The following is a 19,843-nucleotide window of genomic DNA, read 5'->3' on the forward strand; positions in this document are numbered from 1 at the left end:
AGGTATGATTTTTTTCTTTTATTCCTACTTTTTGATACTTATACCCTACCTTCTTCAGAACACTTTGATGTTAAATACTTACAGAGATTATACATAATCTCCCATTTCTTTTACATTGAGGAGATTAAATAATAAATATGGGGTACTGGAGAGCTGGCTTAGCAGTTAAGCATTTATTCCTCTTCCAGTGGGCTTGAGTTTAAGTACCAGAACCTACATTAGGTGACAACCACCTATAACTCCAGCTCCATAGGGGATCTGGCACCTCTGGCCTCTGCAGACACCTACACTCACGCACACACAGACACAGACAGACATACGTACAGCCACAAACAAATGAAAATACTAAAAATGTAAGAATCATTACAAAAGCACTATGGGGTAACATGTAGCATACAGCTCAGAGGTACAGCACTGCCCAGCATTGGCAGGCCTTGGGCGTGAGCCTAGCAAGCACACACATGCACACATTCAAGATTTGCTATAATTTTCTGACAGTCTTTTGTTTTCCACATTTGCTGTGAATTTTTTTAATTAATTAATTATCTTAAATCCTAGCCACAGTTTCCCTCTCTCCTCTCCTCTCAGTCACTCCCTGTCATGCTATAAATTTTGAGAACTACAAAGAGTATAAAATAATCGAAAAATCAACTTTTTTATTTTCTTAGTGTTTCTTTTTTTCTTGAGACAGGGCTGGCCTTCTTATGTAGTTGAGGGTGAGCTTGAATGTTTGATCCTCATGGCTTTACCTGCCCAGTGCCAGACATACTGCTGCCAGCGTATGCAGTACTAGGTCTCAAACTCAGGGCTCTGTGCAGGCTACATGAGCAATCTACCAAATTACCTATGTCGCCAGCCCGTATGTAGCCCAGCTAGCCTCAAACCTGCTACATACCTGAGGATGGCCTTCAATTCCAGATCTTCCTCCCTCTACCTCCAGAGTACTGGGAACTCAGTGTACAGAACCACATCCGGCATTGTATGTATGACTGTGTGCACACACGAGTGCATGCACGTCAAGGCATTTTACTTTCTGATAAGACACAATGAACCTGGAGCTCAGCAATCCACACAGAAAAACTACCAGTGGAACCAGAACCCCTCTGTCTCAATTTCTCCAGTGGGGGACCACAGACAGGCACACTAATGCATCTGGCTTTCATATGGGAGCTGAGAATCAACCTCAGGTTCTTTGCTTAAACAGCAAGAGCTTTACCAACTAAGCCACCTCCTAGTCCAATAAAAATCATGTCTTTAGCCGGGTGATGGTGGTGCACAATTTTAATCCCAGCACTCGGGAGGAAGAGACAGGTGGATCTCAGTAAGTTCGAAGCCAGCTTGATATACAAAGCAAGTTCCAGGACAGCCAGAACAAAGAAACCCTGTCTCAAAAAACCAAAAGAAGGCAAAAAAAACTTTAACAATATTAGCTAAGCATAACATGTCTTAAACAATGTCTGTTAAAATATGATAAGCTATTCAACAAAAGAACTAATGATAAAGTATTGTGCCGATAGTGTTGAAAACTGTACAATTTAGGCCAAGTAATGGTAACAAGTGTCTGTAATCTTAACACTTGTGAGGCGGAGGAAGGATGCTAACGAATTAGAGACATCTTGACTACGTGGAAAATTTGAGGCCACGCAGGGCTACATGATAAAACAGTCTCATAAAAGCAAGACACACACACACACACACACACACACACACACACACGCACACACACCCCTTCTTAAATGCTTACAGAAAACCCCACCGCAGTGCTTAGCCCTCTGTAACACTCCCAAAGCTAAGATCAGAGACACACTTCTCCCTGCTACCCTGACACTGCAGTGACTGCCAGTACTCACCACTTTCAAAATGTTTTCTGTTAGCTCCTTTTCCTGCTGCATCTGATTCATGCTAAAGAAACAAAGATGCAAGAGCACTGAGATACAATTCTCAAGGCAAGACTGCAGAAGTCTAAATGTAAGGCTATCATTCTTCAGCATGAAGCTTATATTTTTTTAAACGATAACAGCTAACAGGTTTTTTTGTTTGTTTGTTTAAACAAATAAAAGCACGGATTATTATGATGATCATTAACTTATCAGGATCTCCTCAATTGCTTTACCTAAAACTCCTAACCTTTCCTTTAGGAGTAAAACTAGCTAAGCATAACACACACCTATAATCCCAACATTTGAACAGTGGAGACAGAAGGACTAGGAGTTTCAAGGCTAATCAAGCTACAAAATTCTACCAGCTCCTATTGGAGGAGGAGAAAGAAAGACGAAGGAGAAAAGAGGAGGAGGGAAGGAAACAAAAAGAGTAATAGAGATTATTGACAACAGAAGCTCATTTATTTAAAGAAGAGCCACAGAGGGGGCTGGAAAGACACCTCAGTGGTTAGAAGCACTGGCTGTTCTTCCAAAAGACTGGGGTTCGGGTCCCAGTACCCACATGGTGGCTCACAACCTACCATAATTCAAGTCCCAGGGATCCGAATCTTCTGGCCTAAGGCACCAGGCATGTACATGGTGCAATTACATACATGTAGGGAAAATTCTCAGCAACATAAAAATAAAATTTAATCTTAAAAAAAAATAGGCATAGAAGCTGGGCATGGTAGCACAAGTCTTTAATTTTAGCACTCAAAAAGCAAAGGCAGGAGGATCTCTGCAAGTTTAAGACCAGCCTGGTCTATATTATTGAGTTCTAAGCCAGCCAGAACTAAGTAAATAGTGAAATCCTATTCAAAAACACCAAAAATAAAAAAATAGCAATAGAGAATGTGTCACATTACAAAGAATGTGGTTTTTTTATGTCCTAGCATTTTACTGCTACTTAAATACTGGCAGTTTTCTTAAGAGGTCCCACTCCACAGATGGCTCTTCTGGGATGTACTGCTGACCTCTGGAAGTGAAAGAAGTAGCAGGTGGCAGAACACTGGGGTGTACCCCTGGGGTAATTATTAGCCCTGCTCCATCCTTTCTTCCTTGGCATCCCGACTCATGAAGTAAAAATCATCTGCACTGACAGAAGCTTCCTTCAACTGCAGTTTGGCCCAAGTCCCAAAGATAGCAGCTAACCATTGAAACCTAGGCCATAAGTAAGTCTATTCTGTTCTGAAGTGTGAGTAAGCAATTCCACTCACATCCAGTTAACTATGCTGTCCAGCTCCCGGGTGGGATGAGGGCCACCAAGAATTTATGAACAGGATTTAAATCTCCATATTACATCAGGCTTTTGTCATCAACTTTGTACTGTTAACACCAACATTAATTTCCCCAGGTACAAAACTAATACACATGAAAGACAACTTAGTTACATGGAAAAATTCTTCAGTCACTCCTCCATCCTCTCTCTGCTCTATGACCTCTGGACAACATCCTTAAATCACAATGAAAGACGCCTTAAATCACAACGTGTCACAACTCACACATTTAGTTGAGGAGGCCCAGGTTTCGCCTGTTTGACAGGAAAGCTGCTTTGAACAATTGTTCTAATTGCCCTAAAGAAAAGAGGGAAACAATAAAAAGTCAGTTCAATCATAACAAGTATAACTTAACAAATGTTAGATTTCATCCCCAGTTTCAGCAGTGTTCTTTTTGTCTACATAGCCATATATAAAAATGTCTCCACTTCCAGGTGCACAGTTCCAAAGATGCCTAGAGAGATTCCTGAACAAAAGGAGGTCCTCAAAAGCATGGCCCTGAACGGCAGCGTGCAAGGCAGGAGGCTGCTCACCATCTGTTGTAGAGGAGGATCGCCATGGCCGTGGTTGGGGGGAGGGCTGCCAGATCCATGTCCACATGCTTGGTCCCAGGGGGAACTTTACTGATGCACAGCAGCTCGTTCAACAACATGTTCAGCACCGGCACAGACAGGCTTAAGAGAAGCAGAGAGGCGCGTTAGGTGCACAAGCCACAGAGAATACGAACCCTACTATGAGTAGAAATAACTACGCTGTTCAAGGATCGCATCTGCAGATCTATCTACCTGGTAGATTCAAGACTTTTTACTGTGGGCTTTCACAATACAAAAGTGGCAAAACCCACACTGAGCACAGACCCACACACCTTTAACTGTGCAACCAGTGATCAGTCTTTCATTTCCACTCTTACCTACGTCCCAAATTTAAAGATTTCAGATCCCATCTAAAATGTTTACCCTTCCTTTTTTCAAAGAGGGGCCTGCCATGCAAACAAGGCTGGCCTCAAACAGGCAACTGCCCATCTTGGCCTCCAAGGTGTTGGCTTAACAGGTGTAGTCACCACACCTGCAAAAATGAGGGCAGCCTGGGCTGCACAGTGAACTCATGCTTAGACAAAAACATTTAAGACATGATAGATTATTAGGGTAGAAAACTGCCAACAGCAGCTAGAGAGTGGCTCAGTGGTTTTGAGAGCACTGGCTATTCTTAAAGAGGACCCAGGTTCAGCTCCCAGCACCCACATGGTGGTTAGCAACAGTCTGTAACTCTAGTCCCAGGGGATCAGAAGCCCTTTTCTGACTTCCAAGGGCACCAGGCACATATGTGGTGCACGGACAGACACACATGCTGTCAAAACACCCATATACATAAAATAAATTAATTAAAGTAAATAAAAAGGCCTTGTGGTGGTGACATATGCCTTTAATCTCAGGGAGGCAAACGCAGGCAGCTCTTTGAATTAGAGGCCAGCCTGATCTACAATGAGTTCTAGGATAGCCAGGACAACAGAGAAACCCTACCTTGAAAAAACCAACTACACACACACATGTATGTATGCATGTGTGTGTGTGTGTGTGTGTGTGTGTGTACACAAAGAGAGAGAGAACCGGAAACAAGCTAAATTAGTGTCAATGAGGAACAGTTAATGATACTGTGTAGTGTTTTGTAGGGGAAGTATGGAATCGAGATTGGTTCTAGCTAAAAGGCTCAGACTGACCTTGAACCACTGGCTCTTCTTCCCTCAATTTCCCAAGTGCTGGGATTATGAATTACACACCACCATATCAAACTAGTTAATATTACATTACTCGAAGAAATAAATGAAAACATTATACAGGGTATGATAACATTATTTAAAAACGTAGAAAGTATGATATGAATAATCCCAGCACGTTGGGAGGGAAAAGCAAGATCCTCCTCAATTACATAGCCAGTTCAGGGTCTGAGTGGGCTACACAGATCCTCTGCATACTGGAGAGGCTATTCAGTGGTCAGAGCACTTGTTACTCTTCCAGAGGACCTAGGTGGATTCTCAGCACTCATGCAGTGATTCATAACCATCCATAACTCCACTTCAGGGAATTTGACCTTCTGACCAATGAAGGCACCAGGCACTCACATGGTCACACACATATGTGCATATGAAGGTAAGCATTCATAAACATAAAATAAATAAAATCTAAAAAAAATGTTCATATAAATTTTCTCAACAAAACAGCAGCAGGCCTTTACTCCCAGCAATGGGCGGCAGAGGCAAGCGGATCTCTGTGAGTTTGAGGCCAGTCTGGTCTACAGAGCGAGTTCCAGGACAGCCAGAGCTATTCACAAAGAAATCCTGTCTCAAAAAAAAAAAAAACACTAATAATAATAATAATAATAATAATAATAATAGTTTTGTTAAAAAACTAATAAAAAGAAGGAAGGCTGGTGGGCAGCGTGGTGGTAGTGTGTCCCTAGCACTACTGAGGTCTAAGTTTGGTCTCTGGCCCAGTAAACAAGACACTGGGCAAACGAGGACAAAGGTCACCCTAAAATGTTACTTCCGTATAAATTCCTCAGTGTCTCTTTTTTTTTCAATTATGAAAGAATGAAAGCAAATAACTTTCCAAACACCGCTTTGAAGGCATTTGCTTGTAAGTAAATAAACGCAGATTCCAGCATTAATGCTAACTAACAGTATGGGAAGGAGGAACTGACACTAACCAAATGATCTAAGAGTAAATCATCCGTTACACTGATCACTAATCTACTCATCGCCTCCGATTATTTAGATCAACTGAAACACTCGTGACCATCGCAGTCTGGATTTTCTCCTGTTGCCGCACCTCTGGTAATAATCAGCTTAGTCTACAGCCTCACAGGAAAACCTGGCCTAGGACCCCTGAGGCCCTGACTTCACTTTTCAGTAAGAGGGAGGGAAGTCCTTCCTCGTTACTGACAGAAAACATCTAAACTTAGCCGGGCGGTGGTGGCGCACGCCTTTAATCCCAGCACTCGGGAGGCAGAGGCAGGCGGATCTCTGTGAGTTCCAGGCCAGCCTGGTCTACAAGAGCTAGTTCCAGGACAGGCTCTAAAAAAGCTGCAGAGAAACCCTGTCTCGAAAAACAAAAAAAAAAAAAACCAAAAAAAAAAAGAAAACATCTAAACTTTAAAGGTGGTTCATCTACTATTCAAATGATCCTGTCAAGTCCCTGCTTTGTTTGGGCAGGACGGTGTGAGTAAGCCCTCACTGTCCAGTCTGGTCTCTAAACTATGAGCTCCCGGGAATCTACTGCCTTAATCTCAAGATGCTACAACTACACACACATCTAGTTTTAAACACTTTCTTATATCTTTTTTAAAATGCTTGAATTATTTGCCATGAACATGCAGAAAACTAATTGAAGTCGCTGTGAGAAGAACACTAGCATACAGACAGAAGCACAGCATCTACAGTGTCCAGTGGAACGCTGTTCAAACTCCCACCTTTTCTCCAGGATGTCTAAATCCCACTTCAAATGCGCAGCAACCTTAAGAGCAAGAAGCTTTAGGATTCGGTTCCTCTTGTTATCAGGAGGAGGCTGGACTTGGTTTTGCTCATTGACTGAAGGTTTGGAAGCCTGCTCCAAAAACTGAACTATAAGCTGTACTGGTGCAGGATCTAGGAGTTAAAAGAAAGAAAATGAATTCTTAGGTTTCATTATAAACATACAAAAGGAGTCACTGTAGCGGGTGATGCCAGCAGGGGGATCTGCCAGTTCGAGGGGTGGGGCAGGGACACAACATTGCTGACAGCTTCTGGAAGACCGGTAAAAGGGAAAGCTGCAGCTCAGTGGTTGCCAGTTTGCCGAGTATGCAAGAGGGTCTAAGTTCAATTCCCAATACTGGAGGGAGGGAGTGGGAGAAGGAAGAGATCAAGAAAGTTAGTTCAGAACAAAGCATTTCTCTAGAAGAATTACAGGTTCACAGTTCACCCTAGGACAGGGTTAATTAGAGGAACGAAATGCCGGCTGCAGAACTACTGTTTTGACAACTAGGGGTCTTTTATTTAGTTATGTCTCTGCCACTGTTCCCCACAAGGAAAAGTAGAGGCAATTCCCTCTTACATCACAGAACATGAAGACTTCACTAAGTAAGGTAAGTAATATAAAAAGCTAAGTAGAGGCTTGGCACCCTGCAAGCCCTAAACAATGTGCCAATAAGAAAGCTCTAAGAGCACTGGACGCTTTAAACAATGTGCCAATAAGAAAGCTCTACACATAAAACTGCCTGCCTAACGATGCCAAATTTTCAAAGTAGTCACCTACAAGTAAGGCCAAATTTGCATTAGAACTGAGCAAACTGAAGTTTACGTTGTATCTTTCCAGAAATGCCAGGAAACAGCATGGCTCTTACCCAGAAACATTCATGCAAGCACTGGTATCCCTATCCAACAGCCACCAGGCGACTGCACAGCAGTTCCTGCTTTCGGGGATTTTATTTTACTTCATTCGGGGTCATACAACGAAGCGCAGCACAATGCCCTGGCTGAGTAGACAAAAACCTAAGGCTGGAGCTGACTCCGAGCCGGCAGCGCCGGACGGATGGCTTCCTCCGCTCTCCCCTCACGGAGCCAGGCTCCGGGGCAGTGCGACTGCAGCGAAGCGGCCCCAGCGTGGGCCCTGAGGACCACGGCAGACGGGAGAAGCCTTGTCTGGAGCTCTCCTCAGACGCTCGGCGGCGGCGGCGGCCGCGGTCCGGGATCCGTGCAGCCGGACTCAGCCGCGCCCGCCAGGCCGCAGCCGCCCGGGATCGCAGCGGCCGGGGACCACGCCCGCCCGCAGCCCGCCGCCCGCAGGGGCCCGCTCACCCGGGCAGGCTTTGCGCAGATGCTTCTCCAACAGCGACTCCTCCAGCAGGAACTCGAACCAGCAGGTCTGCGGCGGGGTGCAGGGCCGGCTGGAGGTGGCCGCCTCCCGGTCCGCCGCCTCCGCGCTCATCTTGCCCCCGCCGCCGCCGCTCCCAGAGCCTCCGGGCTCCAACCTGACCCCCGCCGGAGGCCTGGGTCCCCCCAGATCCGCTCGGAACGTCCGGACGCCTGGCACGACTCAAGATGGCGGCGGGACCTGCCCGAGCCCCGCCCCGGATTCGCGAATCGCCGCGCTCTCGACCAATCGCTGCTGGAATTCAGAGGAAAGGGGCGGGATCACGAGATCGCTCCGCCCCCGCGCTGCCTTGGCGTTGTCTTACGGTGAAGCTCGACTCTCAGGGGCTTTCCAGGTCTCCTGTGAGCTCCTCACTGAGAAAATAAAGCGACTTCGATGGCTTCGTAGTCAGAGAAACGGAACCAGATCTAGTTGTGTGCCTTGGCTACACAGTAGAGCCTATATCTCAACTACAGACAAAATCAGAGAATACAGATCTTGGTCACCCACCCCTTGTTTTTTTAAGATTTATTTTTGGAGCCAGCACTTTGGAGGCAGAGGCGGGTGGATCTCTGAGTTCATGGTCAACTTGGTCTACTTAGTAAGTTCTGGGACAGCCAGGGCTGCACAGAGAAACCCTGTCAGGAGCTGAAGATAGATGGCTTAGAAGTGAACACTGGCCTCTCTTCCACGCTGCTCAAGATCAATTCCCAAGCACGTACATGAGCGCTCACAAAAGTCTGTAACTGCAGCTCCAGGGTACCTGAACCTTCTTCTTGCTCTCTCGGGCATCAGGTTCACTTGGGTGGCACAGGCATACAAGCAGGCAAAACACCCACATACATAAAATAATTGAACATTGTTTTTCATCCACGTATGTGCACCCTGGAGGTACAAGACTGTGACAGATCTCCTGGGAACTGAACTCTGGTCCTGGACAGGAGCAGCAAGCACTCCGAGACAGAGTCTGACGAGCACTGGAAGTTCCTATGTAGACCAGGCTGGCCTCAAACTCACATATCCTCCTGCCTCTGCTGCCTCAGTGCTGGGATTAGGGCCACCATGCCCAGCTCAAAAATAAAGATCTTAAATACTGCCCACAGGTGCTACTGGCCCACCGTCCTGGTTAGTTTTATGCCAACTTGAAGTAAGTAGTGTCATTTGGGATCCTCGGTTGAGAAAATGTCCCTGCAAGATCTCTGGTAAATCTGTACTACATTTTCTTGATTCGTTATTGATGTGGGTGGGCCCAGCTCACTGGAGATGGTGCCTACACAGACCTCCATCTGTGTATAAGGAAACAAGCTGGGCAAGCCATAGGGAACAAGAGAGAAAACTCCACTCCTCCAAGGCATCTGCATCAGCTCCTTCATATAGGTTCCCGTGCTGTTTGAGTTCCCGTCCTGATTTCCCAGAGATTGACTGGGCTATGGATTGTAAACGAAAATAAATTCTCCCTCCCCACTTGTTTTCAGTCATGCTGTTTTATCACAGTCATAGAAACCCTAAGATAGCTCCACAGAGGGTTCCGCAATGGCCTTTGTGGTGGTTTGAATGAGAATGGCCCCCATAGGTTCATATATTTGAATCTGTGGATCTCAATTAGTGGAACTGTTTGGGAAGGAGTGGGAGGTGTGGCCTTGGTGGAGGAGGTGTGTAGCTGGCCTAGAACTCACAGAGATCTGCCTACCTCTGCCTCCCAAGTGCTGGGATTGAAGGTGTGTGCTTAATCCTGACCCACCAGTGTCCCAGGACTGGATTTGCTCTTGGCTTCTGTTCCCAGTAGAGCTTCTTTCCTCAGGCCCTCTCTGTCCTAGGTCTCTGGGTTAGATTCTTAGCACTAAAAAAATAACTAATAGAAGACTAATTAATTATCTTTGGTTTAGACTCATTCTATGCAGCCTGTATTAAGGAAAATGCACTATGTAGAGAGGAGTCACCAGGCTGTCAGGGGAAACTAGAAACTTGGGTGCTGAAACAGCAGCTTCAGCAAGCACCCACTAACCAAAGAGCTACCTCCGTTTTGCAAATAAACATGAATTAGGAGAGACTCAGCTCTAACTGGGAACTCCAGGGTGGTTGTAACCAGGCTAGAAGTACAAAACTTCTAACGCCCTGTCAAACTCTAGCCATTCAGAAGTTGTTGACTCCCAAGAGAAGGAATCACCTGACCCAAAGACAAACAGCTCGTTGCCTGGGATACAGTCTATGGTATTTTTAGCCACAAGCCTCCATCAGACTAATTAAAGCGCTCAGAGACCAATACCAGCTATGGTGGACCCTGGACTTAGAAGTTGGAGCGGAGGCTGTAGCTCAGTGGTAGACCACTTGCTTAGCATGTACGTGGTTCTAGGTTCAAATTCTTATATTATCCCTTTATCATCCCCCAAAAACCAAAGTCAAAAGCCAAGAAAAGAAAAGAAAAGAAAAGAAAAGAGGGGCTGGAGAGATGGCTCAGAGGTTAAGAGCATTGCCTGCTCTTCCAAAGGTCCTGAGTTCAATTCCCAGCAACCACATGGTGGCTCACAACCATCTGTAATGGGGTCTGGTGCCCTCTTCTGGCGTGCAGGCATACACACAGACAGAATATTGTATACATAATAAATAAATAAATGAAAAGAAGAAAAGAAAAGGAGGACCTGTTCTTGCCTGCCAGCTCCCCCATGGTGGCTCAAAACCTCTGCGACTCCAGCTCTAGAAAGCACTGTGCCCTAACTGCCTAACTGCACACATGTGGTACGAAGACATCCATGCAGGCAAACGCTCCTCACACACGTAACATTTTAAAAAGTAAATAAGAATTTTAAGAGGAAAGTGGGTCTATGAAGAGGAGAGAATGATGTAGATATGCAAAGAGAACTACAGATAAGAAACCAGGCTTAGCTCCTCCAGGAGAAGGTAATAGCCTGAAATTTTATTTAGTCTCCACTGTGAGCCCCAAATTAGTAATGTCCAGAGCAGTGGTTCCAAGCCTATGGGTCATGATCCCTTTGAGGGTTAACTGACCCTTTCACAGGGGTTGCCTAAGACTATTGAAAAACACAGACACTGACATCAGGATTCATAACAGTAGCAAAATTACATTTATGAAGTAGCAACAAAAATAAAAACTGTGTGAAGGGAACTGTGTACTGATATTTCATTTGTATTTTAATAAACAAAGCTTGCCTGAAGATCAGAATGCAAAACAGCCACACTGGTTATCCATACAGGCTGGGCAGTGGGGGCATACTCCTTTAATCCCAGCAGCCACACTAGTTAGCCATGGAGACCAAGCAGTGGTGGTGCACACCTTTAATCCCAGCACTAGAGAGGCAATTAAGGTGGGATGAGACATAAACTCTCTTTCAATCTGAAGATTTCATAGAGGTAAGAGTTCTCTATTGGCTTTTCTGATATTCAGGTTGAACCTCAATATCTGTCTCTGGGTTTTTATTATTCAAGCTACAATTGGCACCCAACATTTGGGGAACAAATTCACACAGAAAAAAAGCCTTTTAGGTACAGGCCAGAGCTGCACATGGAGCTCCTGTCCCATCAGGCTAGGCTTTCTTTCCTTTTCCCCCCAAGCCTCTGAGCGCGTTTGGGATTTTCCTGTTGTAGTCTCTCTGAAACAGTCTACAGCTGCCGCCCTGACTCCAGTGAAGCACCTGGGCCCCGAATGCCACAGGACTCATCCGCCCAAGACTGCCCGGTAGGCGGAGAATTAGTATAAGGAGGCATGGTGAAGACAATTATTCTCTGCCCTTTCCCTGTACAGGCATGGCGAAGAAACAATCTTTTAAATCAATAACTATAAGAGGCCATTCTTTTGGTAATAGAGAAGGCAGAGAAATTCCAGATTGTAGAGGGTCCATAGGTTGAATTGCTCTTAGATCTGTCACTATTCTCCATTTACCAGATTTCTTTTTTTAATATTTATTTATTTATTATGTATACAATATTCTGTCTGTGTGTATGCCTGCAGGCCAGAAGAGGACACCAGACCCCGTTACAGATGGTTGTGAGCCACCATGTGGTTGCTGGGAATTGAACTCAGGACCTTTGGAAGAGCAGGCAATGCTCTTAACCTCTGAGCCATCTCTCCAGCCCCCCAGATTTCTTTTTAACAAACATACAGGAGAATTCCAAAGGCTGGTTGATTCTTCTATATGGTGATCATCTATTTGCCTGTACTTGCTGTTCTAGAGCTTGCAACTTATCTTCAGCTAGAGGCTACTGCTTAACCCATATTGGTTTCTCAGATAACCATTTTAAAGGTAAGGCTGTTGGTACCTCTAAAGGTTTGCAAGTTACTTTGTGTTCTTGTACAATCTGAATGGCTAGTGGCCTTTGTGTATAGTGCCTTATAATATCCTACTCAGAATTATGAGTTTCTGGAACTGCAGGAATGTTAATCTGGGTATTCCATGCTACAGCAGGTCATGACCCCATAAATTCTCTGCAATATTAGCCACATACAGCCTCAGCCTTCCTCTCTGTCTTTCTGATCCTATGCATTCAACCCATCTTGTGCTTTTTTTCACTTGAGATAGGGTTCCAATTCCTAGTAATTGAACATCTCCCTCTTGAAGAGGCCAATTTGGATGCCAAGATTCTGGAGTAATGACACACACATCTGCACCCACGTCAATCAAACCCACAATTGCAATGCCATTTTTATGCACTCTTAGCTTTGGTCTTTGATCATTTACAGGAGTCTTCCAGAATATATGTTTCATATTTCCTATTGGAACTTTTGATTCATTCTCCATGTTTATTCCATCATCCAGAACAGTATTTTTTTTTTTACAGCTCTGGATTTTTTAATTTTCCTGGTGAGACATGTTCTCTACACTGACTGGGAATGACTGAACCACTCTTGACTTGGGAGTCTGCGAGAGGTCACTCAAGGAGTTTCCCAATAGTATCAGGTTGCCTTGTCTGTCTTTTGTTAATCTGCATTCATTGGTCCAATGTTGGACTTTGCCATACCTTCTACATATACCTGAAGGCTAAGTCCTCCTATATTTGCCATTTCCAGAGGAGATATCATTCCTAGAAATTCCTTGTCTACAATCCCTTATCAGATCTCCTATTCTACCACAATTAAAAGATTTGGCATTTTGATGTCTCCTTATACCTTTGGAAATCGCTTCTCCTACCCAAGATTTCATATTATAGTCAAATGTCTCAATGTTCATTGTATGCAGGATCCATTCATCCACTGTTGCTGATCTGAACTTTAAAGGTCCAAGTATCTTTTTGCTTTCTAAGTTGGCATTTTCAAAAGCCAGAGATGCAATAAGTACTCATCTAGCATCTGGGTCTGTTACTACTATTTGTACAGCCTTAGTTAATCTTTGTAAAAAGTCACTAATGGCTTCTCTCTGGCCCTGTTTAACCCTGGTATAATATTCATTTTCCTAAAAAAAAAATAAATAAATAAAAATAAATTAAAAAAATTGATTTTCCTAGTTCTTGAATCATGTCCCAAGCATTTAAGGCTGCTTTGTGGCATAGGGACAAGATTTGTTCATCGTAAATCACTTGAGCCTGTGGGTCAGCACAAGGGCCCTCACCAAGAGTTCCGTCTTGGGAAGTCTCAAGTCATTTTGCTTTTCCCTGTTGTTCTAAAATTTTAGCCTCTTCCTTGAAATAACATTTTATTAAGGATATAATATGAAGAAAAAAACTGAGTCCCAATATCCAATAAATGAATGTAACACAATAACCATATATACCTTGCAGAATACAATCCATAGTATTAGCAAAAAAGTCACTAAAATTCTGTAGTAATATTGTCTGTCATAATAAAACTTTCAAGATTGATTTATTAATTAATAAAATATTTACCTTATATTATGTTATGAGGTCTGGTAATTTATTTTAGGTGTAATAAAGTTAATTGTCTAGCAGGTGTTGTGGTGGCACCAGCAGCACAACCTGGTGCCATGAAGTCCTGAGCCGCTCTGATTTTCTCGCCTTGTGTTGGGTAAATACTGAGAAATACGCTTTGCTTGACAAATTAAAGGCAATTAAATCAATTCTGTACATGGAGCAAGAAGCCCAGAACTGACGGGCAGGGAGCAAAAACCAGAAACTGCGCAAGTCGCCATACGGCAGGGATCGTGGCAGTGTGTGTGTGGGGGGAGATGTGTGCAAGCTTGGGAAATTTTCCAAGTAGCGACATGCACTTAGTTCTGCTGTGGTGGGGGAGGTTATAAAACAAACAAACAAACAAAAAAAACACTTAGTGGATAAAAGCAAGCCATGTGGGTGGGGGCGGGAGATGTTCTGGGCTGTGGACTGGTTAAGTGTAGAGTTCGGATCCACATGGGCACCAGAGGATGGTGGAAGTTACAAAATAATCCCACATTAGTTCAGAAGTACATATAGTAATGGGTTATTTATTTAGGGGAGACTTACAGATCACTCTCGTAGATCATAATCCTCTGCACGAACGGGGAGCAGGAACAGAGTCTAGCAGCTGGCCACGCCCAAGTGGGCTGGTATCTTAGAGCAGGAGGAGCCCTCACAGCAATTGTACACTTAAATGAGTGAGTAGTATGATGCATTAATTATATCTCAACAAATTTACAAGAAAGTTCAAAACCGGGCGGTGGTGGCGCGCGCCTTTAATCCCAGCACTCGGGAGGCAGAGGCAGGCGGATCTCTGTGAGTTCGAGACCAGCCTGGTCTACAAGAGCTAGTTCCAGGACAGGCTCCAAAGCCGCAGAGAAACCCTGTCTCGAAAAACCAAAAAAAAAAAAAAGAAAGTTCAAGAAGTTCAAGTATGAGTAAGAGACAGCTTAAAATTCTGAGAAGTTTTATTAAGAAGACAAAATGAGGGTAAATGAGCACAAAAGAACTTCATTATTGATAAAAGGATATTAATGCTACAAAATCTGGAATAAAACTATTTCTAGGAAACTCTTTTAAAGCATTTGTATTTACTGACATTTTACACTTTTTTGGCAACGTAACTTAGTTGCAGGAAGAACACAGTTACTCTACATACACACACTGTAGACGGACTCAGAGACCACCCACACCTCTATTTGCTGTTAACAGCTGTAGGAGGCATTGGCTTAAAACAGAGACGGGTATTATATTAGATACTGAAGGTTTATGTTATGTCATCATTTCACAAAATATAGATAACAATCACAAGTAAAGTCTATTTCTCATAGAATTGCACACAGTATTCTACATGTCAAGATTATAATTCTAGGAGACAGAAGCAGAAACAAATGCAATGAAACCTTTATACTAAATTCAACACATTTGGCTCTGACATGTACATTTTATTACAAAAGCAACTTTATTATTTAGAAAATAAAGTATCATATATATTCCTTTGTAACATTGCATCTAATCTTATTTAAAGCATTAACCTTATACATTAAAAAAACTCAGTAATTTAAGTAAGAACTTGTTTGATTTTTCTTGTAATTTACAGAGTCAGAATTCTTTTTTGTTTTTGATTTTTGGAAACAGGGTTTCTCTGTATAGCCTTGGCTGTCCTGGAACTAGCTCTGTAGACCAGGCTGGCCGCCAACTCAGAGATCCTCCTGCCTCTGCCTCCCGAGTGCTGTGATTAAATGTTGAGTGTCATCCCACCAGACCAGAGCCAGAATTCTAATACATATTGAGTCTAAATGCTATTAGCAAATGACAACAATAGAGATTCTGCATTTAATTTTTGAATTTTTTTTCTTTACAGAGGGGCTCATGCAACCCAGGTTGGCCTCAAACTCATTTATGTAGCTGGGGATGACTTTGAACACTTGACCCTTCTGTCTCTATCTCCCAAGTGCTGTGATCACAGGTGTGCACCACCAAACACAGCAAGACTAGAAATGTTAAAAGAGGGATAAACGAAGAAAGGATATACTGATATAAATTAGAAAGTAATTATTAGCTTAAAAAAAGGTTCCTAAATATACAGAATTAGCAGCACATGTCCTTGAAACATTCATGCATTAAAAATAAATTTGCCAAAAGATTGATTTACATAACTGTTAAAAACTCCACCAACTGAAAAAAAATACTACTTTTATACAAAAAGAGGCATCAAAATGTATTACCAGTTCAAAAATAAGAGGCCCCAAAGATTTCTCAAAACTAATTTAGTAACAGAGTTATACAAGAAATTAATAATCTGTTTGAGGCATATTTTTCAGCCTAAATGGTTAACACTTCCACTTCTTTTTCTCCATTCTTTGTTGACTGAATCTGGCTGGTATGGGAGAGTCAGAACAGTGAGGCGACTGGCAATCTGGGTTACAATCAGGGAAAGAAAAGCCTGTGTGCACATTTTTGCCTGTGCGCACGTGTGTGACTGTGCGCATGTGTGTGCCTGTGTGTGCTGAGTTAGTGCTGAAGTACAGGACATACACACAGACTGTACGACTCTGCCAGTATAATGCCCAACACCATGATGCAGATGCCAAGTCATAAGAACAGTACTAAACTCACAGAGTCCTATCACATCCCTTACCAGCTCAGTCTCTCTTTGTGGACTACTTGGCACCCGAGAGGCTGGATGACTTAGTGAGGAGACACAGATGTGCTCACTACTGAAGCTGATGGTGGCGGTGCACAGTGGGGTTAATCTCAGGAAGCGCTCTACTGCAGGCAGGGCTTCCTCCTCAGCCCTTCTCTATTTCACCAATGCACAAAAGTTACCAATCTTTCTTATGGGAAAGAAAGTGGCTGATACGATATGAAATATCAAACGAATTTAGAAATAAAGACCATAAGGCACTTATTTCAATGGGTTAGTTATACTAAGAGCAAACTGTTTTATGTTTCTTTGAGGAACTCCTTCCTACCCCAACCCCACAAGCTCTGCTGCTCCGACGCAGCTCCACCGCTGAACCTGACGGCTGCGAGGCACCATGTTATTACTACTTGCAGATTTTTTCACTTGTTCTATACGTTACTAAGTAAAAAGTTAAGTGCTTTCAGCATTTAATATGTTCTAGTGTTGGCGACAATTAAGATAGAAGTAAATCAACTTATCTCTCACACCTACCATTATCATTTTATTCTTCTCTTTCCTTCATTTTTGTCTTTTTTCTGGTAGTGCCGGGGACTGAACTCAGGGCCTTGAGTACGCTACTCGAGCCTCTGCCGCTGACCTACCGACACAGCCAGTGTACCCGCCACAATAAAGCTTACGTCTGGTTCAGTTGATTCCAAGTGAAAATTTAATTATAAACTCTTTAACTTTTTTTTGTTTTGGTTTTCTGAGAGCCTCACTCTACAGCCGTGGCTGTCCAGGAACTCTCTCTGTAGACAGGCTGGCCCGGAACCCAGAGATCCACCTGCCTCTGCCTCCTGAGAGCTGGGGATAAAGAGTATACCACCTTGCCTGGGACTAACTATAAACTTTTAATTAAGAAATTCTGTGTTTATTTAAGAAATATATTGACAGGAGCAAAGCAAATTATTATTTCAGGAAAAAAAGAAACTAAAACCCCACACGTTACCATATCAGTAAAAATTCAATTGAATATTTCGTATTACAAGGGAAACAGGGTTTGTACTTTACAGTATATAAGCTGCTTCTGCATGGTGTTGTTTTGCTTTGTTGTTGTTGTTTGTTTGTTTTTTGGTTTTTCAAGGCAGGGTTTTGCTGTAGTTTTGGAGCCTGTCCTAGAACTAGCTATTGTAGACCAGGGTGGCTTCAAACTCACAGAGGCCTGCCTCTGCCTCCCGAGTGCTCGTTAAAGGCGTGCGCCACCAACGCCCGGCTTCTGCATGATTTGATCCTAAGTATGACCAAATGGCTACTCATTGTGTACTTGAGCCCTGGTCATTTTTCACAAAGCCTGATGCTAACCACTACTGACTACCAAGGTGCTCAGAGTCAGCCTGAGACGCTAGACCAGAAGGTATGGTCCACAATGATAAAGTATCTTAAAGTTACTCTAAGTACACATCCCTGAAAAAGAAAAATATTTCTGTACATATCTATTACAGAAAGAAAAGAGATTATTTTCCTCCTAATGTACTAATTTAGAGTTCTGAAAATGTAACTTCACAGCACGCTAACAAATAAGGTAGAGAACTCAACAACTGTCTAACATAAAATCAAATACTCATTTCAGTCAAACCGTTTCTCTACAGGCTTCACCCACCCTCAATCTCTTTAAAAGGCCAAATTAATTTACAATTTTTTTCTTTTCTTTTCCTCCCTGAAACAGGGTTCCACTCTGTATCTCTGGCTGTCGTGGAACTCAGAGAGAGCTGCCTGCCTCTGTTTCCCAAATGCTGGGATTAATGGTGCGAGTCACTGCCCTGGCTTAGAATTTAATGATAAAAAAGTGCAAATACACAAAGAAATATAGCATTTATAATGTGAAATGGTGAAAATTTTATTTAATCCTCACTTTGCTCTTACTGTTAAACATAAGATGTTTCATAAATAACATCACTTCGTTGGCTATACTTTATAAGCAATACACCTCTATACAGGCGTGTTTAAATCTGCACCACCTCCAGAGAACGGTGCCCATGGCAGTGTCATTGCCATCACTGTGTCAGTGCTCATTATTTTCACTTAATACGTCCAAGAAAACAGTGATTAGACTGTATACTCCACATCCACAAAACCCTAAAATTCTCTGAAATGTCCATACATACGTATGTACATGTGTGTACATATTTGTGTCCATACACACACACACACACACACAAGTTGTTGTTTTAGCATGATTAAATTGTTAGGCATTTAATGGGCATAAGTGAGAAAGGCAATCACTTAATAGCCATGAAATAATCCAAGTACTAATTCATCCTATGTGTTGCTAAGAATATGCTAGATCACTCGAGCAGCAGATGACAGGAACAATATCATAAAAAGAATCACTTTCCTTTATGTTATTTCTCTTCTAATTTAAATGTCACCTATTTTAACTAACATTTAAATTATTTTTAATTGTAAAAAATTCACATCTGTTACAAACTTGCTTTGTGAATTTCCTCTTCTACTATAGAACTAAATCACACTAAGTACTTATTAAAAATTATGCTTTTGAAGTAAACACTGACCTTGAAAAATATCCAAATTAAAGATCAATATTATGATAGATAAGATTCATGAGGAGATGATGCAATAGGAAATCTTCAATCATGAACTAAGGAAGAAAGCATGGTGGATCTGACATTTTACTAAGACAGCGACATCTGATCTACTTCCAACAAAACCGTAAACCCAGGAATCAGCAGCAGGTGTGGGAGGAGCAGCAGCAGTTCAGACATCCACACCCCCTGCAGGACACCTTGCAGGTCCAGAACCCTGCATGTGACTTCAAGTAGCAGTCTCTGAAGCAAAGGCTCTGTTCTTCTCAAGACTGGAAGGAGATCACAGTGTTGACCTTATACACGAAGTAGGACCTATTCCAGTACACACGAGTGAAGTAGTTCACATATGGAGAATAGTTAATCTTGACCTCATGACAAAACCGTCCGTACTTTGAAAAGGTTAATTTGTTGTCTTCTTCACAAAGCACCTATCAAAAAATAAGAAACAATATAAAAAACTTACTAAATTTATGAGGACTATATTCCTTGTACTAGTGTATATATATATATATATATATATATATATATATATATATGAAAATTACCATTGCTAAACATGACTATAAAATACCTCATGCTGTTTAGCAAATTTAAGACTTTTCTATGTCCTCATGACCACTGAACTCCTGAGCTCTGATTGAGAAATAAGCGTAGAATACCTGCAGTGTGTAAAGGATTTAATACTAACTTA

The 19,843-nt window shown here is 42.7% G+C and overlaps 2 protein-coding genes across 3 annotated transcripts in view; both read right to left on the reverse strand.

Annotated features, from left to right (window-relative positions):
• Positions 1–8,280, reverse strand: part of Ints8 (integrator complex subunit 8) — a 47,376-nt gene extending 39,096 nt beyond the window's left edge. Inside the window, exons 1-5 of the mRNA XM_038347236.2 lie at positions 8,025–8,280; positions 6,662–6,836; positions 3,730–3,870; positions 3,422–3,493; positions 1,851–1,902 (exon numbers count right to left, since the gene is read on the reverse strand). Coding sequence (XP_038203164.1) covers positions 1,851–1,902; positions 3,422–3,493; positions 3,730–3,870; positions 6,662–6,836; positions 8,025–8,154 — 570 coding nt within the window. The 5' untranslated portion in view covers positions 8,155–8,280. The remainder of the gene's footprint in view (positions 1–1,850; positions 1,903–3,421; positions 3,494–3,729; positions 3,871–6,661; positions 6,837–8,024) is intronic.
• Positions 8,281–14,870: 6,590 nt separating this feature from the next.
• Dpy19l4 (dpy-19 like 4) overlaps positions 14,871–19,843 on the reverse strand; it is a 56,753-nt gene continuing 51,780 nt past the window's right edge. For both annotated transcript variants that reach the window (XM_038347424.1, XM_038347425.1), the window contains one exon: positions 14,871–19,580. In XM_038347424.1, the coding sequence (XP_038203352.1) occupies positions 19,416–19,580 (165 nt within the window). In that variant the 3' untranslated portion in view covers positions 14,871–19,415. The remainder of the gene's footprint in view (positions 19,581–19,843) is intronic.

The sequence above is a fragment of the Arvicola amphibius genome, chromosome 11 (assembly GCF_903992535.2).
Source record: "Arvicola amphibius chromosome 11, mArvAmp1.2, whole genome shotgun sequence".
NCBI lineage: Eukaryota > Metazoa > Chordata > Mammalia > Rodentia > Cricetidae > Arvicola > Arvicola amphibius.